Below are 17,500 nucleotides of genomic sequence, written 5' to 3'. Positions count from 1 at the left end.
GCGTTAGGCCCAAGGAAAGTGACGCAATCGTGAACGCCCTTCTTGTTTATGGCGCGGGTCACTGCCTCGCATTCCGGGCGCTCTCGCTCCCCTGTGCCTACTCGGACAGATGTGCTTTGGCTCTCTCTCTCTCTCTGTCTGTCTCTTTCTCTCTATGTCTCTTTTTCTTTTTCTTTTTCTTTCTCTTTCTTTCTTTCTTTCTTTCTTTCTTTCTTTCTTTCTTTCTCTCTCTCTCTCTCTCTCTCCCCTCTCTCTATCTCTCTCTCTCTCTCTCTCTCTCTCTCTCTCTCTCTCTATCTGTGTCTCTCTCTCACATATATGTGTATGCGTACATATATACATATATATATATATATATATATATATATAATATATATATATATATATATATATATATAATATAATTTATATGTGTGCGTGTGTGTTATATATGTATATGTATATATATTGTATATACTAATATATATATATATATATATATATATATAAACAATATAGATTTATTTATGTATCTATATGTATGGTTACATATATACATGTATACTTATGTACATTCATACACACACACATATGTGTATATATATCTATATATATATGTGTGTATACATATCTGTGTATATATACATACATACATGTATTCAGACACAGTGTGTGTGTGTCTCCCAGAGATCCCTCAGCTCAACCTCATCAACTTCCTCAGCGGTCCCCATATCCTTTGCTTTTGGAATAACAACACACAGCCGATTATTTTTTCTATTACGTAAATTAAGTTTCGTGTAATTTACTTTGTACTTCAATAACAATTTAACGATAACTTTTTTTTTTAGAAGTCTATAGCAATCACTGAAGGGCTAACGGGCGTAGGCCTATGAGCAACTGATTAATATTCGCCACTCGCTTGCGTTCCGATTTCAAGCGCGCTTTCACTCCGTCAGAGAAAATATTACCCATGAAATAATAATCTATATGACTGATATATCAACTATGGTAACTGAAAACATAACACTTGTTACTGTCTCCGTAAACTCTCTAAAATGCAACTTATTTGGATCCATTTTAGTGTGTCGAGAAAGTGAATTCTCCTGCGATGGGTCGCGCTGCATACCCAGGAAGTGGCTCTGCGACGGCGACCCCGACTGTACCGATGGAACGGATGAATTGGTGAGTTTATTTACCCTTAAAAGGCATTGAATAAAGTGATGGATCCTCTAAAATGTATATATTAATCCACTACCCAAGCTATGGTTCTTAGGATCTGGTAGTTAGGGTAGTTAGCGAAATAGAGGAAAATAACAGATTCACTACTCCTTTCCAGACGACGAACTGCCCGGCCAAAGCGAGCGACGGTGGACGGACGTGTCGAGCCTCGGAATTCCAGTGCGGGAACGGCAACTGCATCCCTCAGACGTGGAAGTGCGACGGCCAGGACGACTGCAGAGATAACACGGACGAGGAAAGCTGCGGTGAGTTCCCCTGGCAGTTGTTGGTAGCTTTACAATTGGCGTGTTTGGGGTTTGATGTCAGTTGCGGGTGGGCTTATAATTGGCGCATTTTGGCGTGTTTGGATATACTGCGGCATATATTGATGACTAATTATCCTTTTATATCTCTATTGTTTACAGAAAAGACCTGTAGAGACACGCAGTTCCAGTGTGTGAGTGACAAGCAATGCATTACGAAGAAGTGGCGTTGTGACAACCAGAAAGATTGCCAAGATGGCTCAGACGAGGTAAGGATGACCTGCACAACTGCTCTCTTCCTCTCTCTCGCTCTCATATATCGAAAGCATAGTTCATACATCCATAATCTGATATACCGGTTTTTTTCTTCTTCAGGAAAATTGTGAAGAGGAAGTAGCGACTGTCCCGCCACACATGTTCCGGTGCGCGTCCGGCATAACGATTCCCACGCGCTGGCTGTGCGACGGGGAGGAGGACTGCACGGAGGGATCGGACGAAAAGGTAAACAGACGCTCGGATTCTGATTTTCAGGCTTTTTTCCGTCGTTGGGATCCATGTGAGAGGTTAAACAGGCACCGTGGTACTGGATACAAATGCTAATACATTGACTGTGACGATGAATACGAATACTATCTCTGTGTCACTGAATACTATTGTCAAATCTACCTTGCAGAACTGCCCAGGCGGGGAAGCAAATAAGCCCCAGGAAAAATCGGATCCTTGCCGTGACAATGAATTCCAGTGCGGAGCTTACTGCGTCATGGCGACCTGGGTGTGTGATGGAGGCGTCGACTGCCCCAACGGCGAAGACGAGGCAAACTGCGACAAAGAATGCCCAGAATCACACTTCACATGCAACAACAAGCAGTGCATTCTCGGGCACTTGCGATGCAACGGGGAGAAAGAATGTGCCGATGGTTCCGACGAATCCGATTGCCGTAAGCATCATGCCTGTGATGGATTGCCAAACGGGACTTGAGATCTTACCTGAACAAATATTGACCCCAAGAGTTTTTCGTTGACACAAGGCGTATTAATTGGTCCCTTTTCTCTTCAACAGCCAAAGTACCGGCAGTCACGGACGCCCCGAAAGTGGAATGCAATCTGACGTCGCACTTCCTGTGTTCACTCAACAAGTGCATCCACCGCAGGAATCTTTGCAACGGCAGGAATGACTGTGGTGACTGGCAGGTAATTTTCCCATACAGAAGACAGTCACTGAGAGATGCGCTGAACAAATATCGGAAATTCTTCATATATTAGATACTCTTATGAGTATCCAACTTCATTGTAAGTGATTGAATTCACGTTGATCTGATTTTAACATTCTTTGTTTCTGATTTCCAGGATGAGTCGGAGGAGGAATGCGGCGTGAATGAGTGCGAGAGAAACAACGGCGGCTGCACCCACTTGTGCGTCGACTCCAGGGAGAGTTACCACTGCGAGTGTAGGACGGGGTATCGCCTGGTCGGAAAGTACACGTGTGAAGGTAAGCTTTCGCAAACTTATAATGAACAGACTTCATATGATGATAAAATGTCTTCACTGAAAAATTGAAAAGTAATTCAAATATATATATATATATATATATATATATATATATATATATATATATGTATGTATATATATATATATATATATATAATTTTTTTTCTTTTTTTCTTTTTTCATTTTCTTTCTTTCTTTTTTCTTTTTCTTTCTGTTTCTTTCTATCTTTCTTTTTTTCTTTTTCTTTTATTTTCTTTCTCTCTTTCTTTCTTTTTTTATTCGTTTTTTAAAGAAAGTAGTTATAATGGAAGACCTTTTAAACCTTTCAGATATTGACGAGTGCCTCGAGGTCCCAGGAACGTGCTCCCAGCAGTGCACCAACACCAACGGAGGTTACCACTGTTCTTGCCTCCCCGGTTACGAGCGCGACCCTGGCAACTACACCCGCTGCAAGGCCTCGACAGGAGAGCCCTACCTCCTCTTCTCTCACAGGTTCGTTGGCAAGTGTGTGAGATCTCGATTCTGGAATATGCGCTTATAGTTTGTTGCGTGTGTGTGTGTGTGTGTGTGTGTGTGTGTGTGTGTGTGTGTGTGTGTGTGTGTGTGTGTGTGTGTGTGTGTGTGTGTGTGTGTGTGTGTGTGTGCGCGTGTGTGCGTGTGTGCGTGTGTGTGTGTGTTATGATAATTTGACCTTTTGCCATTAATATGATACATTTTTCCTCTCTTTCTAGATACGACATCAGAAGCCTTCGTCTTCGCGATAATGATATGACTTCAGTTGTGAGTGATGCGAGAGAAGCGACAGCACTCGATTACCTGTTCACTGGACACCAAATCATCTGGTCAGATAACAAGGAGAATCAGATCATTAGGTGAGTGTGAACATTCGAAGAACATCATTAATAGTGTTTGATATTAGATTGAATACTTAGCTGAATATATTAAATTATTATATTAAATTATTATATTAATTATTATATTAAACTATATATATTAAGTTATTTGTTGAAATGGAACTTCGGGATATTAATGTATTGTTTTATTCGTTCAACAGGGCTAATATTACTACTCCAGAGGAGAGGGAAGTTCTTGTTACGGGTGAACAAGTCTCTGCAGATGGGTTGGCTGTTGACTGGATTCACAATCACATTTATTACACTGATACAGGCAACTTTAAAATCCGCCTCGTGTCCTGGGACGCCAAGTGGTCGAAGACAATTGTACAGGAAGAATTGGGACAACCAAGGGCCATTGTAGTTAGTCCCTTAGATGGGTAAGTATCTTATATTTGCAGAGTTGGTTGTTTTAAAGAGATGTTGAAGATATTGTTAGTTGCGTTTCAAATTTTGTCTGAAATTGGTTGTAATTGAAAAAGTTATTTACTCTTCTCATTTCCTTTGGAATTGGTTGTCTTAAGAAAGAAAAAGTTAAACCCAGCAATAAATTCTTTGAACCATTTTGTTTGAAATCTTAGGATCTTGCGTTTCGTCATTGCAGATACGTATTTTGGACCGACTGGGGAATGTCTCCCAAGATCGAGAGAGCTGGTCTGGATGGAGAGGGTCGCACAGCCATCGTGACAGCCCCTCATGTGTATTGGCCAAACGGTATTACAATTGACCTGCCAAACAATGACCTATATTGGTGTGATGGAAAGCTGAACACCATTAGCAAGGCCAGACTAGATGGAACCCAAATTGAGGTGAGTATTTATGGTGTATGAAACTTTGGTGAAGAAGGTTGATAGTATGGTAGCAAATGTGTTGGGATTAAGACCTGAAATCTCTGAGAAATATGTATATCTTATTTATCAGTTTTGATACATTTTGCGCTTATAGTTTGAAATCTGTATGTAATCTAATTTATCAGTTTATTTTTGTCACAGCATGCCCTTACTGTTTTATCTTTACCAGGTGGTTTTGTTTTCACCAAGTGTCTTGAGGCTACCCTATTCCATTACCGTGTTTGAGGACCGACTTTACTGGACGGACTGGTCACAGCTTGCCCTATACAGTGCCAATAAATTTAATGGAGAAGATATTCACAATGTTTCAGCTGGACACTTGGTGAGTTTTGGTGGGAAATGAGTAAAAGATCTAGGAACAGGCTATTGAGAATCATGCTATATTTAGGAGTTTCAGTAGAGATGGAATATTGATAACTCACATATAAACAATTGATTATCTTAATGTTTTATTTAAATCTTAATTTGGATGTACCTTGCAGCTTGAGTCACCCAAAGTGGTACACGTTTTCCACGAATATCGCCAGCCTAGTGGAGAAAATGTATGTGACGGCCACACTTGTAGTCACCTGTGTATCCGGAGTCCCATGGGTATGGCGAAGTGCATGTGTCCCGATGGGTTGTTACTTTCCACAAGGGACTCAATTTCCTGCCTTGAAGGTGGTACGTATTTTTATTTAATTTTGATTTTTTAAAATTAGTATTTATGTAACTTGTACTTTATCCTTATAAGTGTAATTATTCTGAGATTTACTCTTCTGATGTAAATCAAAACTTATCAGTTTGACAAGGATTTTGTCTTTATTGTTAACTTCAATTCTATTTTCAGAACTTCCAGATATAATGGAACCAAGCAGTGAACCAGTGAATCCTATGATTCCTGTCTTACCATCAGACTTTGACTACAGTAATGAAGAAATCATTCCCTTGGAAACAAACAAATATGAAAAAATCCAAACCCTGGAAGGATCTAACTTTAGCGTGATCTTCGCAGTAGGAGTTGGGTCTGCTGTGGTGTTGGCCATTGTTGTCATGGTAAATATTGTAGAGAATGTATTTTCATGTCAAAAAAGGATACGTTTCTCAATGAGTTACTGAAGCTATTATCATTTAAGTGGACAGAAACTTGCATTTCATTCAAATTGAGTATATTGCACTATCAAAAAGGTACAAATGACCATGAGATACACACGAAATAACATTTTAATTTCTTTTGACAGGTTCTTGTAGGTTTGTGGAGAAAACGTGTAGCAGCTGAAGTACCCCACATGCGTTTCCCAAATCCTGTTTACCGCAAGACTACTGACGAAGAAATGGACGGTGGTGGTTACATTATTGGCCATGATGACCTACTATTTAAACCCCAAGCTGTACAGTATTCAGAAGGGCCAGATATTCCTGAAGGAGATTCGGTAAGTGTATTGCACACATTAAAACATTACATCTGTGGCAACAAAAATTTTGGAAATACTTTTTATTTTTATGCAAAAATGTAGCTAAAATAATTGGTTTTCTTATTTTTTACAGGATGACACTCCACTTGCTCCAAAGAAGTAAATATTTTGAGCATTGTATTTATTAGCAACTAGAAATGCAAACCAAGATGGTTAACAGTATATATATATATATCTCAGTGAAACCCGCTGCATAATATTACAAGTATATCTGTTTTATCACTCAAAAAGGCAGGTTTATTTATGAGGCTGATTTACATTTTGCTTCACTCCCTGGAAAAAGTGCCTCGCATTTTCAAAGGTATTCCAGAATTACAGATATATTTGCCTAGATATACACCTATTGTTTTTATTATTTAGTAAATATTCAATAGGCATGCTAATTGAAGGCTTATTGAAATAATATATATTTTTTCTAAATGGTTTTGTACTGAATTCTGAATATCTACAGTGTAAAGTTGGCCATGTAAGAATTGTGAAATTGTATCTTTTTGTCTGTGATATAATTGTATATTGTAAATAGTGTAAATAACTCATCAATCATATCATACCACATTAGGATATTGGCTTCAAAATATGATATAGAAAAAAACTCATTGAAATACCCAAAGGTCAGATCACTTGGGTATAAAATTGCTTTTGAGCCACGATATTCGCAAGCCCTCATATCGTCACACTTACCATCGTCATCTGTATTTTAAGCCTTGTCAGTAATATCAGTTGCTTTTAATTTCTAATTTTGTTATTCATCCGTAACATAGAACTTGCTTAAGGGAATTGTATATGCTCAAGCAACCAATCTTTTTCCTTAAGAGCTTGTCCCTTTGTTCACATAGAGAGAATATGAGATAAGGAGAGATGTTATATATTTTTGTTACATTGTGCAGTTCCTGTAAATATATTTTATAAAATGGAGAGTATAAACCACACTCATATTTGAATAGTGTTATTGATGGATATATAAAGACAGTGTAAAGCATTGTGCTCGTCTCCTTTCTCATGATGCTTTTCTATTATATTCATATAATACTATCTGTTTTTTATAACATTTAGATGTGGCTGTGTTCAGAAGGTAAATGCATGTGTAACAGACGCTTTCTGCAAAATTTTAGCTTTTCAGAATCTCCGTCTCGTAGGCCAAGTATAGTTCTGGTTTAATTAAAAATCCATTATTGGTAACAAATATATTTTCAACAATATAATGTTCTCGTTTGATGTGACATTTACTTTTGCACATGCAAATTAGCCACAGGCTGAAGCTCTTGAAAAACTTTTGAGTGAATATTTCCTGTCCAAAGAGACTGCTGTAAAAACTACTGGATGCATGTCCAAATATTTTCAATGACAACACTCTTTCCTCTTTTTTTAAAGGGAAGGCTATTGTATTTCTCAAATATATGTTTGTGTGCTAAGTTTAGTTTAATTATCCATCCTTATAAATGCATCTGAAAATTAGACAATTTGTACTAATCAGAGAGTTCAGTTGAAGAAGGAATCCATTCTGAAAATGTTACAATGAGGATAAAGTTAGTTGTCCCTTTGTAGACTATACAAGTACAAAAAGTCATGATCTGCTAACTGGCTCATTTAATCCAACATTCAGTATAAAGAATTACTTATTCACTAAATATCTGATAATATTCCTAGAGGACATATCTACATGTAACAAAGTACAAAAAAAAGGAGGAAAAATATCGGTGACAAGACGAGTAAATGTAAAAACTTATTGTATTTCTCATTACATAACAATTTTTCACGTCACTGAAACTGTTCCTCTGGAGTGTGTATTATTCTGAAAGCAATACTGCATGGAAGAAACTAAACAAACCAACTTAATTCATAGCAAAAAGGAAGTGAGAAATATGAAAAATGAAATATATCTCAAATATACATGAGGGAATATGTATGACATGTAAGTACAAAATATTTACAAAATAACGCATGCAAAGATTCTAATATGGTGTTGTATCCAGGAAAGAACACAATTTTGATTACTTGATAATAATTGTTGATATATTTTTATTCTTAAAATCTAAAGCTCCAAATAAAATGTTAAATTTCATATAAGGAGTAAAAAAGGGAAAGAAAGATCTGATTTAACTAGCAAAGACAGCAATCATTTCATGTACATTCTCTAATATTGGCATCTAATACGGCATAAATAGCTTAAAATCTGTAGCCTCACAAACACCAAGAAAAAAAAAAAAAAACTATATAAAGCTGTTGTTAACCACTATAGCTAAATTGAGAGTGGCACTGGAATGGAGATTTATGTTTTCTGTCTCTTTTTTAAGCTTTCCATGAGCGTCGACTGTCTTTTCTTGGACTGACTGGGCGACAGCTTGGACTGAACGGTAGATTTTGTTGGGTTGGCTTTCTTGGTGGCTGGATTGCGGTCTCTCAGGGAATATTCATCTTCAGATCCACGGCTTCTGTTGATCTGAAAATTTCCAATATCCTAAAATAAATACTTTAAAACTGAGAGAGAGAGGGAGAGGGAGAGGGAGAGGGAGAGGGAGAGGGAGAGAGAGAGGGAGAGAGAGAGAGAGAGAGAGAGAGAGAGAATGAATGAGAGAGAGAGAGAGAGAGCGAGAGAGAGAGAGAGAGAGAGAGAGAGAGAGAGACAGCGAGACAGAGAGAGAGAGAGCGAGAGAGAGACGGAGACAGAGACAGACAGAGACAGAGACAGACAGAGACAGAGAGAGAAGAGAGAGGGAGAGGGAGAGAGAGAGAGAGAGAGAGAGAGAGAGAGAGAGAGAGAGAGAGAGAGAGAGAGAGAGAGAGAGAGAGAGAGAGAGAGAGAGAGAGAGAGAGAGAGAGAGAGAGAGAGAGAGAGAGAGAGAGAGAGGGAGAGAGAGAGAGAGAAGGAGAGAGAAGAGAGAGAGAGAAGGAGAGACAGAGAGACAGAGAGACAGATAGAGACAGAGAGAGAGAGAGACAGAGAGAGAGAGAGACAGAGAGAGAGAGAGACAGAGAGAGAGAGAGACAGAGAGAGAGAGACAGAGAGAGAGAGACAGAGAGAGAGAGACAGAGAGAGAGAGACAGAGAGAGAGAGACAGAGAGAGAGACAGAGAGAGACAGAATGTGCCAGACCACTGATAATTAAATAAGGAACATGGGAGCACTATAATACTAATGATCTTGAACAGTAATTTACCTGTGGTCTTTGGTTGAATTCTCGCTGTAAGGCTTCAGCTAAGAGTCTGTCTGCTTCTTCCTGCTGAATCCTAGCTTCTAGCAACTGCTGCTCTTTTATCAAGATGGATAAATCATCCTGCAATTGGAAAGAATTCTGTCATTATTAGGTCTAATAAATATTTCCATTTGGCACCATAAACAGGTAAGACTTCTACATCCTCTGACAAAACTGATGTTTATGAATGCATATCTAGGTCTTCAATATTGGGAAAGGCTAAACCAACTCAAGCTTTTCTCTTTACACAGACAGAGAGGAAGATACTTCATTATATATGTAGGAAAGAACATGTTAGCGCCCCGGGATAAACTTCCAGATTAAGAAAAACGTGTCATCAAAGTTTCTTAATTATTGGACCAAGGATGTTTAACAGTGTACCAAAAAGTATAGAAACATAACTTGGAGCTCTATGGAAGTTTTAATGGAAAATTAGACAATTGGTTGAATTCAGTACCAGATAAACTACAAATGAGTGGTAGTGTTAGAACAAGGGCTGAATCAAATTCTATTCCTCACAAAGTTCAGTTCTTAGTAGCTGAGAGAAGATGGGTGGTCGTCCCCCAAAGACGGCCATGGCATAATCCACTAATAGGGCTCTTCCTTTAACTTACACCAGGTAACCAAGTAACTCCCACAAACACACAGACTCTCCCTTTCTCATGCTCACACACACATCATGGCCCACTCACATCCATACACAGTGTTGAAAATTACAACAATAACAATACTAGTATAATGGGAAAACAAATAACTACAATTAGTAATACCACACTAGTCCCGGCCCAAATACAAAATGAGTAGCCCCACAGTATACAAAAGTACCTTACTGAAAGGGGAAACAAGTCATACATGAAGATGAATTGGTTTCACTTCTCTACAAACCTCTTTTTGCATACAGTGGATTTTTCAACCACTGAATATGCTTGTTTAATAAGAATACTTTTGTAAACTAACCCACATCCAAAAGTATTAATAATAGACATCACATCTTACAAATGGTCTCTGATGTATGCCAAGGTTTCATTATACAACATTTATGGTGCGCAGCAGCAAATCTCCAAAGTATTACCGAGACCATGCTAAACGTTCAAGGAAGTGGAAAGAGAGAAAAAATAGTAAACGAATCTATAACTATCAACGCATACTCACTGATTTTTGGGCTTCAGTATCTAATATCTCCGCTGGTATTAGTGTATTGGACGAATGACTTGACGCAGTTGCAGAAACCTTGCCCTGCTCTGATAACCGTCCATCATCATCGTCTTCATTTAATACTGTTATTCTAGAAACTGATTTACTGTCATTGGCACTTTGTCTCTCCTCTTTCTCAACACTTTCATGTAATCTTTTTAAGGCACTTGAACTTTCTACATTGTCCTCCTCAATGTCAGTTTCATCACTGTCTTCTAGCCTAGAACAAGAGTTGCTCTGAGAATAATCCATTTTCACTCCACAATAACTGTCAATATCTGGGCTGCATTCATTGAAGGTTCTGTGCGATTCGCTTTCTTTATTCTTGACCTTCACTTTTCCCGATTTACTTGATTTTCCTACATTCTCCTTTCCTGATTTCTTGTAGCGCGTTGGACTGCTTAAGCCAATGTCTTCTGACTCTGTTAAAAATATTAGTGTTAGTATTATTATATGTATAAAGTTGGCCACAAATAATATGTAATGGAGGAAAATAAGGAAGAATTGGATATAATGACAAAATGAAGGCAGAATGACCTATATAAAACAATCATACATATAATGGCAGATAGAAAAATATGGAGGACACAAACAATTCAAGATTAAAACAATAGGAGAGAAATCAAGACAATGAGAACAGAAATGACAAGGCAAGAAATAAAAAACTGTGTGTTAAAATAATAAGAGGACATGAAACAGATGAGGAAGAATGAAAAGAAACTAAACATTACCAAAAAATAGTTAACTTACCAGACTCTGAGCTCTGAGATGACGTGATTTCTCTCAGCTGTCTGCCTATTCGTGTAGCCATGCTATCATAGGCGATACCCATTTCTTTATTCAGTCTACGCGGGGAATCCATTGTAGATGCATGTATGCTACGTCTTCTTACTGGACTGAAGGATGAAGTTGTGGGTGTACTGCTCACATCTCTTGAAGATCTTTCTTGCAATGAAAGGCTTCTTTCTGTAAGAAAATAAAGAAAATCAATTAACCACTTGGTCTAAGTTGCCTCTATTGAGCATGCAAGTAAATTACAGTTATTCAAGTTGCCTTGCTAGAACATCAGCTCTTAAAAACTGGCGACAGTATTCCTGCCTCTATTCCAGTGTGAACGGAATGTGGTTTACCAAAGTATATTGTACTGTTTGGCATCCTTCTTCCAACCTCAAAGTCACTGAAGGCAATCTCCCCTCTATCCCTAGTCCCATGGGTGGTTCTTCCTTCTAGCCATTCCTCCCTTTATAACCTCCTAAAACCATCTAATACAACTACCTCCACATCCCATCTCCTGTCCCCTTCTCCCTGAGGACCTCCTCCTCTTCCTTCAAATAACTGTCTCCTGGAAATTATTGTTTTCACTCTGCATCTTAAATAAATAAATAGATGACTTATCATGACACAAATTAGAGTAAGCTTTTTGATGTTTTATTTCATCGATTATATTTCATTCATATGTCTTATAATTTTCCTTCATTTCCTTTCCTATTCCATTGGTAATTTTTTTTTGCCTCTGATGATCCATTACTTAACAATACAACATGATAAGGAATTTCTCTGTAAAATTAAACTCTTCACATAATAAAGACCAACTATGCCACCTATAAAAGTTGAAATTTTGTTATATTCATGGAAAGGGGCAAGAACTGGCTGGGCTGAGGAACACTGGTCTTTAGGGGTTAAAATACAGATATCAGAGAGAGAGGGAGTGCTAATACCAATATCAATGAGTAACAAGCAGTGATAGAGTAATTGTTATTCCATTACACTTACTGTAACTTATAATCACTTATGATTAGGAAAGAACATATTATTGCCCCAGGATAATCGCTCATATTTCTTGATTAAGAAAACTGTGTTAACAAAGTTTCTTGGACCAAGGCTGTTTAATAGTGTACCAAAAAGTATTAGAAACATAACTTGGAGCTCTATGGAAGTTTAAAAAAAAAATTAGACAGTTGGTTGATTTCAGTACCAGCTAAACTACCAATGAGTGGTAGTGTTAAGATAAGGGCTGAATCAAATTCTATTCCTCACAAAGTTCAGTTCTTACTAGCTGAAAGAAGAAGGGAGGTTGTCCCCCAGGATGGCCCTGGCATAACCCACTAATTGGGCTCTTGCTTAAGCTTCAAAAATACACATAAACATAAACATTCCTGATGCAAACATGTGATTTACAGATATACATATTTCAACAGAGCTTACATGACTTTTAAAGTATATGAAACAACATAAAGTATAGAAACAACTAGGAAGTAGCAAAATTTAGTACACGCATACCATTAACACAAATATGTACACTAGATGCCTCTATATCCACACATGGCACGAAAACACAAGACTAAGTTACCTGGTGATCCAAAATTCATTTCTGAGCTTGTTGAGCCTGAAGAATATACCACTCTGGGAGCAATCTTTTTACTACTGGAACGGGGAGTTTTCTGGCCTGTTAAGATCAAAGAAATCAACTACATAAAATCATAAATACAATGCATCTGTTTGTGTATGAGTACATGTATACATGCTATATGTAATTCACAAAACAGTATTGAGATAAATTCATAACATGCATTTACCAAATCAATTTTAAGAGCAAACAACAAAATCAAATCATGGAAAAGAGAACCTCAATACTGTCCATCAAACGTTCCTAGAAAACACCTTCAGCTTCTATCAACATAATATACACAACAACAGAGAGCCGCACATCTGCATACCAATGAAAACATCCATTGGTCCTCGGGTGGGTGTTGAGATAGGTTTGCTGGTCGCGTTGCTCCCTTTTCTGCTGGGAACTGGACTTAGGATTACAGGCTGCTTTTTCTTCTTTTCTTCCTCCTGTCCAACCGTCAGTACAATCATTAATAAGTTGGAGACCATTGGTAGAAAAAAGATGTTATCTTCAATCTCTGTCAATTATCAACATAAAAGGGAGAGAAAGAGGGGGGGGGGGAGAATGAGAATGAGAGAGAGAGAGAGAGAGAGAGAGAGAGAGAGAGAGAGAGAGAGAGAGAGAGAGAGAGAGAGAGAGAGAGAGAGAGAGAGAGAGAGAGAGAGAGAGAGAGAGAGAGAGAGAGAGAGAGAGAGAGAGAGAGAGAGAGCCACAGAGAGAGAGACAGAGAGAGAGACAGAGAGAGAGACAGAGAGAGAGACAGAGACAGAGACAGAGACAGAGACAGAGACAGGTAGACAGATAGACAGAGACAGAGAGAGACAGATAGACAGAGACAGAGAGAGAGATATAAAGAAAGACAGAAAGGGAGAGAGAGAATCCAGTTCAATAATAATACACACTAATATACATAAATTATAGTAAACAGTCCCACAAATACTGCCTCAAGGAGTCAACTGAACAGACTGTATCTTTAACAACTCATGCAGCGCTGAGTAATTGCTTTGATAAAAAAAATTCAACCAAGTGAAAACTTAAGAGTATAAAAATCAATCTGAAAACATATCTATCCTTGTCAACCCTTTATCTATAGCTCTTCTATCTGGGATATCTGTCTTATTACATTGAACATCGAACAGCAAAACTCATAAAAAAAAAAAATAATAATAATAAATAAAATAAAAAATAAAAACAAATAAATAAATAAATAAAAATTAAGTAAAAGTTAACATTTCTATTTTCTTTTTATCTCGCTGTCTGTCTGAATCATTATTAATCTCTGTCCAACTATCTACCATTCCTTATTTACATCTCTAGGTAGGATCCTCCACCAAGGTAAATCATGTGTATAAAACACCCTATCCACTTTTCTTTCTACTTTTTTCCTTCCCATAAACCTTATTACTAGAACTGTTCTGATATGCAATAAACATAACTAACATCATTCTGAAGCACAATAACTATAACTAAAATTGTTATGATAAGCTATGACTTGAATATAATCAATATGATATACAATATCTAAAACTGATTTGATACGCAATAACTACAACTTAAACTTAAACCCATTCCTTCCCCCATAATTCCCTAAAAGCAATGTATATAGTCTTTGTCTAAAGCTATCTCAATCTAACTAATATCTAAAGCTGTTCTAATATACAACTACCCAGTAAGTAAACATCCACACCTATTACTTTCCCCATGAATCCTTAACAGTAATGCGAATGGGCTCTGTCTATAGCTACCTCAATCTGACGTGCAATAACTTCGTCTCTTTCAATAAGCAGCAGCAGCTTCACCTGTTCTTCTTGTTCTCTTATGCTTTCTGCTTCCTAATAACAACATAATAAACATTTAAAACCAAAGAGATATACAACACAATGAAATTAAAAAGTAACTTTCTTTGTATAGTCATTAGCAATAACTGACTGACTGTACTGTCCATTCAACTCAGGATTAGTAACTGGACCAAAAGTGCACTGGTTGGTCAAGTGATGGATGTTGAAAAAGATCTTGATATGTGATATTTTAAGTAACAATCTTCAGTGTGGCAGATAAAGAGTAAAATATACATGGAAACATAAAAAAATAGGATACACAACATGCCAATTATAAACAACCATAACCAAGCAATAACAAAACTACATATATGTATAGGTCTAACATAGATATCTTGTGCTAAGTTACCTTAACCTGCTGTGCTAAGGCCTCATCATTTTCACACAAGAGCTGCTGACGTTCGCGCCGTTCTCTCAGTTTCATCTTCTCTTCTTCCTGTTAGTTTTGAAAATATTTGGTAAAATACACAATATCTATATGAAGGAGAGAGAGAGAGAGAGAGAGAGAGAGAGAGAAAAAAAGTTGCATTAATCATTTGGCACCTTCTCATACTTTATTAGTAACATGACCAACAGTAGTTTCATTATTAGATACTATATAAGACACACACACACACACGCACACACACACGCACGCACGCATGCACACACACACGCACGCACGCATGCACACACACACATACACACACAGACACACACACACCTGTAATTGCTGTATTAATCGGCTTGATGCTAATTCTTCTTCTGTTCTCTGTAGGGATCTCTCCTGCTCTTGTTGGGCCAAAAGAGCCTCATATTCTTGTCGGATCTCTCCTGGCTGACACACATGGGGCTTTGGCACATTGGTGTCTATGCATAAAGATAAAAAATACATATCACAATAGTGTCTATGTATAAAGACAAGAAATATTTATTCAAAATATCAAATACTAGAAATAAATACCTAAACAGGATCAAAAGCTATGAAAGACTCAACTGAAATCAGACCTCACCTTCCAAAATGAAGTCATCTTCATCGTGCAGGCGAGCTTCTATCAGGGACGAGAATTTTTCTTGTATCATGTCCCAGAGCCTCTTGTCGACCAACTTATTGGTTTTGGTTGAGCGTCTCACCCACACACTTATTCTGAAAATTAAAAAATTAAAAACTGAGTTCCACACTACGAATGTCACATCAAGTCAAGTGAACAATAAATTTGCTAGGTCTATAAAAAGACTTCTGTTTGAAATGAGATGTGCCAAAAGTTTTGGTCTTAAAATAAGTAATATCTTTGAGAACTGGTTACTGGACTTGCAGGCTAAAAATATGGATGATACTCAATCTTTTCTACTTAATGTAATAGGCAAATCAAGTGTCATATTTTTAGACTATGGAATCAAGTTCAATATATTCTATGGTAATTGTTTATGAAGTGACCACACCCCTCTGAGACTAACAGTTGTATGCTTAAAGAAATTGTGGAATACACCCTCGGAAGCACAAAATTCTCTACTAAGGAGTAATACTACAAAAAACAACTGGTATACCAAAATAACGAAAGAGAATAAGAACTGCATTTTTGAGATGGACAGACCTCAACAAACATGAAAATTCAAGCATAGGTAAATTGGGTTAAAATCTGATTTGCATTACACAATTTCTTTATACATATGGCTATAAGTTCCTATTCCTCCAACCATCCTAACAGACGAGCTTTGCCCCCCATAACTCTATCTAATTACTGTACTTGATATAAAGAATTACATCACAAGTACAGTGGCTTTTCATAAGTAACAATGAGAGCCTGTGCCGTTATGACCTACATGCAGAAAGACAGTTTGAGCAAGATTATGGCACAGAAAAGTAAGTAAGGTTGGACACAGCACTTGTCATGGCCTATTCTTATCATTTCTGATATTCACTGCCTGCATAGTTTACTTTATATATATAAGTAACTGTAGTTAATTTCTCTCTTTCTGACCATGTCTTTATGCTTTCCCCAATCTACGTGCAGCAATAATCTAAATAAATTTATTCTATTTCTTATCATACACATGTACACATGAACAACTCCGTTCAAATTTTTATTCCCACAGTGTACTTGGTCGTTGACATTAAATAACAACCTGAGCAACAGTGTATATAAAATGCATTCCCTGGTTGCTGACTCCTGAGCAAAACAAACTTTCAGTTATTGAAAATGAAGTGACAATTCTGTATACAACTTCAGTTTTGACCAAACCCTTGTTTTAATTCTTTAACGTCAATTAGATTTGGTAAAATTTGTAAACATCACCTTATTCTATCTATCTACAAAACAGAAATACTTTCATACTTTTTCATAACCCCAAAGTATAAATTAGTCATCGGTATGACTCTGAGCATTCGTAGTGGTACCATTTAAGAAGTCTGTATTGATATTGGTGTACAGATTAGCATCTAAACATCGTAAGATATAAATTTTCCACAGGCCTGAGATCACAGCTAGTTTCAAGTTGATTTGGATCTAACACATCCAATATTTTCATAAACATATTCAGAAAGCCACAGTAAATGTTCCCTTGTTAATTACCCTGTTATGAATATCGTATATATCTTCACACACATCTAAAGCTAGATCTTCTTATTTACCAAAATAATTATGTATTAGTCTGTATCACATTTTGGTAAATGTTTTATTAAATAACATTTCGTCTGCATGCTCCTACACTGTTCACGCCTTTCATGCACAAATTTCTTATTGAAATGCACAAAATT

At 37.2% G+C, this 17,500-nt stretch overlaps 2 protein-coding genes across 3 annotated transcripts in view; one reads left to right on the top strand and one right to left on the bottom strand.

The window, feature by feature from the left end:
- The window catches only part of LOC113810940 (low-density lipoprotein receptor-like), an 8,246-nt gene extending 688 nt beyond the window's left edge, over positions 1-7,558 (top strand). Inside the window, exons 2-17 of the mRNA XM_027362597.2 lie at positions 1,061-1,161; positions 1,316-1,463; positions 1,623-1,729; positions 1,836-1,961; positions 2,134-2,398; positions 2,521-2,651; positions 2,808-2,949; positions 3,278-3,440; positions 3,680-3,820; positions 4,003-4,221; positions 4,446-4,650; positions 4,862-5,014; positions 5,175-5,355; positions 5,522-5,727; positions 5,913-6,104; positions 6,220-7,558. Of these exons, the coding sequence (XP_027218398.2) occupies positions 1,061-1,161; positions 1,316-1,463; positions 1,623-1,729; positions 1,836-1,961; positions 2,134-2,398; positions 2,521-2,651; positions 2,808-2,949; positions 3,278-3,440; positions 3,680-3,820; positions 4,003-4,221; positions 4,446-4,650; positions 4,862-5,014; positions 5,175-5,355; positions 5,522-5,727; positions 5,913-6,104; positions 6,220-6,249 (2,510 nt within the window). The 3' untranslated portion in view covers positions 6,250-7,558. The remainder of the gene's footprint in view (positions 1-1,060; positions 1,162-1,315; positions 1,464-1,622; positions 1,730-1,835; positions 1,962-2,133; positions 2,399-2,520; positions 2,652-2,807; positions 2,950-3,277; positions 3,441-3,679; positions 3,821-4,002; positions 4,222-4,445; positions 4,651-4,861; positions 5,015-5,174; positions 5,356-5,521; positions 5,728-5,912; positions 6,105-6,219) is intronic.
- Positions 7,316-17,500, bottom strand: part of LOC113810941 (E3 ubiquitin-protein ligase rnf168) — a 10,639-nt gene continuing 454 nt past the window's right edge. The window contains exons 2-11 of one of the 2 annotated variants that reach the window (XM_027362598.2): positions 15,756-15,889; positions 15,467-15,612; positions 15,113-15,199; positions 14,671-14,757; positions 13,251-13,371; positions 12,884-12,979; positions 11,284-11,499; positions 10,492-10,955; positions 9,304-9,420; positions 7,316-8,586 (exon numbers count right to left, since the gene is read on the bottom strand). In XM_027362598.2, coding sequence (XP_027218399.2) covers positions 8,416-8,586; positions 9,304-9,420; positions 10,492-10,955; positions 11,284-11,499; positions 12,884-12,979; positions 13,251-13,371; positions 14,671-14,757; positions 15,113-15,199; positions 15,467-15,612; positions 15,756-15,889 — 1,639 coding nt within the window. In that variant the 3' untranslated portion in view covers positions 7,316-8,415. The remainder of the gene's footprint in view (positions 8,587-9,303; positions 9,421-10,491; positions 10,956-11,283; positions 11,500-12,883; positions 12,980-13,250; positions 13,372-14,670; positions 14,758-15,112; positions 15,200-15,466; positions 15,613-15,755; positions 15,890-17,500) is intronic. The other variant, XM_027362599.2, reaches the window with a different exon arrangement.

Source organism: Penaeus vannamei, chromosome 2 (genome assembly GCF_042767895.1).
Source record: "Penaeus vannamei isolate JL-2024 chromosome 2, ASM4276789v1, whole genome shotgun sequence".
In the NCBI taxonomy this organism is placed as follows: domain Eukaryota; kingdom Metazoa; phylum Arthropoda; class Malacostraca; order Decapoda; family Penaeidae; genus Penaeus; species Penaeus vannamei.
Note: the sequence above shows the minus strand (reverse complement) of the source record. Positions and strands in the feature narration are given on the sequence as shown.